General features: G+C 41.4%; 1 protein-coding gene across 1 annotated transcript in view; it reads left to right on the top strand.

Annotated features, from left to right (window-relative positions):
• Window positions 1-2,951: 2,951 nt before the first annotated feature.
• M1ap (meiosis 1 associated protein) overlaps window positions 2,952-3,434 on the top strand; it is a 79,433-nt gene continuing 78,950 nt past the window's right edge. The window contains exon 1 of the mRNA XM_028762418.1: window positions 2,952-3,191. Coding sequence (XP_028618251.1) covers window positions 2,952-3,191 — 240 coding nt within the window. The remainder of the gene's footprint in view (window positions 3,192-3,434) is intronic.

Below are 3,434 nucleotides of genomic sequence, written 5' to 3'. Positions count from 1 at the left end.
AAGGAAGGAAGGAAGGAAGGAAGGAAGGAAGGAAGGAAGGAAGGAAGATAGATAGGCAGGCAGATAGATAGAATAACATGATATTTTTATATATAAAGGAAAATAGGCTTATAGGAGTGGTAAGAATAAGTCTTCTGGGTATCCCTTTTTTCTGTATCAATATATGTTACCTTCAAACAAAACATTTAGAATATATAGTTATAGTTATAGTTGTAATTTATATATTGTTGTCTTCGGAAACACAGAAGAGGGCGCCAGGTCCTGTTAGAGATGGTTATGAGCCACCATGTGGTTGCTAGGAATTTCAGGATCTCTGGAAGAGCAGTCAGTGCTCTTAACTGCTGAGCCATCTCTCCACCCCAAACATTCTATTTAAAAATTGGCCTTGTACATTAGTTTATTTGTTCATTTTTATTTATTTTGTTTGTTTTTGAAACAGAGTCTCACTCTGTAGCTTTGGCTGGCCTTGAACATGTAATAATCCTCCTGCTTCTAAGCCATGCACTAATTTAAAAAGTACAGTTAAAAGAGTAAACGCGGCCGGGTGGTGGTGGCGCACGCCTTTAATCCCAGCACTTGGGAGGCAGAGGCAGCTGGATTTCTGAGTTCAAGGCCAGCCTGGTCTACAGAGTGAGTTCCAGGACAGCCAGGGCTACACAGAGAAACCCTGTCTCGAAAAACCAAAAAAAAAAAAAAAGTAAACGCTAGTTAGTATTGCTTTTTTGGTAACTATATTAGGCATTGATTTGGATTTCCAGGCCCAAGAGTGCATTTAACCAAGAGTTAAGGAAGTGGTTCAGAGGGTAGAGATATATGTGTAAACCACCATGCCTAAATAACATGTTTGTGAGATAAACCCATGTTATTTTTATTTTATGCATATGAGTTTTATGCTAGAATGTATGTCTATGCACCCATTTGAAGGTCTGACACTTGCAGAGGCCAAAAGAACATGTCAGAGCTCCTGGGACTGGCGTTATATACAGTTGTGAGCTGACATATGGGTGCTGGGAATTGAACCTGGGTCCTCTGGATAAGCTGAAAGTGCTCTTAATTGCTGAGCCGTCCCTCCATCCTATGATGTGTTATTCTTTTTTATATGTTCCTAGTTTTAATGTTCTTGTCTTGTTTGGGAGTTTTTACCTCTAAGTTTATATAAAAATAATTTTACTTTTCTCCTTTTTTTTATTAACAAAATTTGGTTTTTTACTACACACACACACACACACACACACACACACACACACACACACACAATCTATTCTGGTTACTCTCCACACTATCACCTTCTCTCATTTCCTCCCACCCCTGCCCGCCCCCTTTTTCTTTACAAATCTTTTCCACATATTTACCAGTTTTTTTTTTTTTTTTTTATTGTCCCACTGAGTTCTACTAGGGGGTCATCTGTGTGATCTGGAGCTTAGCAGTTCATGTATAACTGGATACTATCTATGCCTCCCGTCCTCCCAGATTCTATTAGCTGCAAAGCGACTGTAATAAGCGGTAGGACCCTCTCCCTTCCATAGCTGACTATCAGGAGGGCCATTAGGTACAGCTGCTTTCATGATTGTTCTGGCCATGCTGCAAATTTCAGGCCTTCTCCATATCTTCGATCTCTTAAAGCTTTCTGCCTCCTCTTCCAGAGTGTCCCCTGAGACTTAGAGGGATCATGTAGATATCTTATTTAAAGCTGAGCCCTTAACCATACACCCTTTATTCTTGGTATTTTGTGCAAGGTTTTCATATTCACCTCTGTTCACTGCCAGGACTGGCTTCTTTATTTAAAGCTGAGAGTAGCCTTTGTCTATGGGTGTAAACATAGATATTTAGAAGGTGGTTTAATAGTGTGTCAATTTATCTAAGCAGCAATGTTAGGTTCCCCAACTAGGGCCCGTGAACTCTACAGTCATGTGTTTTGGAACAGGTTTACAGGTTTACAGGTTCCCTCTTATAGAGCCAAACTGAAATCCAATTGGGAAGGTGGTTGGTTACTCCTGCCACCTTAACAGTTATGCCAACATTGCACAAATGGGCTCATCTTGCCAGGCAGGTTAGCATCGTAGTTCCTAGGGTTCACAGCTGGGTAAAACTGTTGATGCCTCCAGCCCCCAGCAGCCTTCATAGCAACATCCAGCACTGTGGGAAGTAGCCATCAGGAAGGAAACTTCTAGCTCAGTTCCAATGTGATTCCTCTATAGCTTTTATTCTAGGTGTGTGGTACCCTCAGCAATAGGCTCTTATCAACTACTTGTAAGTAGTTGGGGAGCCAACTACTTATGGGGAACCAAGAAAAAGTATCAAGAACCTTTATTATTTTGGGAGCCTCCCTGACCAGCAACTCCTATGGAGTTATCCCATACCTGACACTGTGGGAAGCCTTATAATATGGTGAGGAAGACAAACATAGAAACAAGGGACAATAAGCAGTAACGAAACTTAAGAGGGCAAATAACCTTACCCAAAGCTTGAGTTGAGGGACAGTGATGTTCATGTGTAATTCCTGCACTTGGGAGGTGGAAGCAGAAGGATCAGGAGTTCAAGATCATGCTCAGCTACATAATGAACTCTAGGCCAGCCTAGGTAACATGAGACCCTGTAAAAGACAAACAAACCTGAAGTTTGACTATTGTGTAACTGCTTTACTCTTTATTAGTTCCACAAGCATCTCTAAGCATCCTCATACTTATATTAAAATCAAACATACAGACTTCTTGGGTGCTATTACAGTAGTAGGTGTTGGTTCTCTCTTATAGAGCCAGCCTGAAATCCTTGCCAAATTTGATGTGGTATCCAAATTAAATCCTTTTTTTGGTATTTTTATCCCCTCAATGTGTATTCTTTGCTTCAAGTACCAGTTTTATGAAAGCCAGTCATTTCTTTTTCCTTTCCTTAGGTTTATAAAACATTGATTATTCCAGTGGTGGCCACGATTCCACACTGCTTTTGCTGCCATGCATCGAAGGAGAACTACTAGTAGACGGACCTCCCCTGCCATGAAAATTAGTCATCAACCTCCGAGGCTTCTCATTGTGCACATTGCTATACCTTCCTGGGCTGACATCTGCCCTAACCTCTGTGAGGCCTTGCAGAACTTTTTCTCGCTAGCCTGCAGTCTGATGGGCCCCAGCCGAATGTCTCTGTTCAGCTTATACACAGTACAGAACCAACATGAGTGTGTCCTCCCATTTGTGGTAAGTTTAGCTCTACTCTTGGTATCCTGAAAGCAAATTAGAGTTCCACAGAAGAACTCACAGTTGGTGTTACTTACAGTAAAATCACATTGGTTCTTCGTATCTGATTTGCCCATGTGAACCAGAAGTCATCCCGTGTATATGGGGGCTTGTGCTGCAAGAAGGAAGCTTCTGAGTTGTTAATTTGGGGGTGGAAATCTTAGCATTTGCAGTTCTTTGAAATGTAAACAGCTAGATCCTTTT

The sequence above is a fragment of the Grammomys surdaster genome, unplaced genomic scaffold (genome assembly GCF_004785775.1).
Source record: "Grammomys surdaster isolate TR1022 unplaced genomic scaffold, NIH_TR_1.0 133, whole genome shotgun sequence".
Classification (NCBI taxonomy): Eukaryota; Metazoa; Chordata; class Mammalia; order Rodentia; family Muridae; genus Grammomys; species Grammomys surdaster.
The sequence above is the reverse complement of the archived record's forward strand: the minus strand, read 5'-3'. Positions and strand labels throughout refer to the sequence as shown.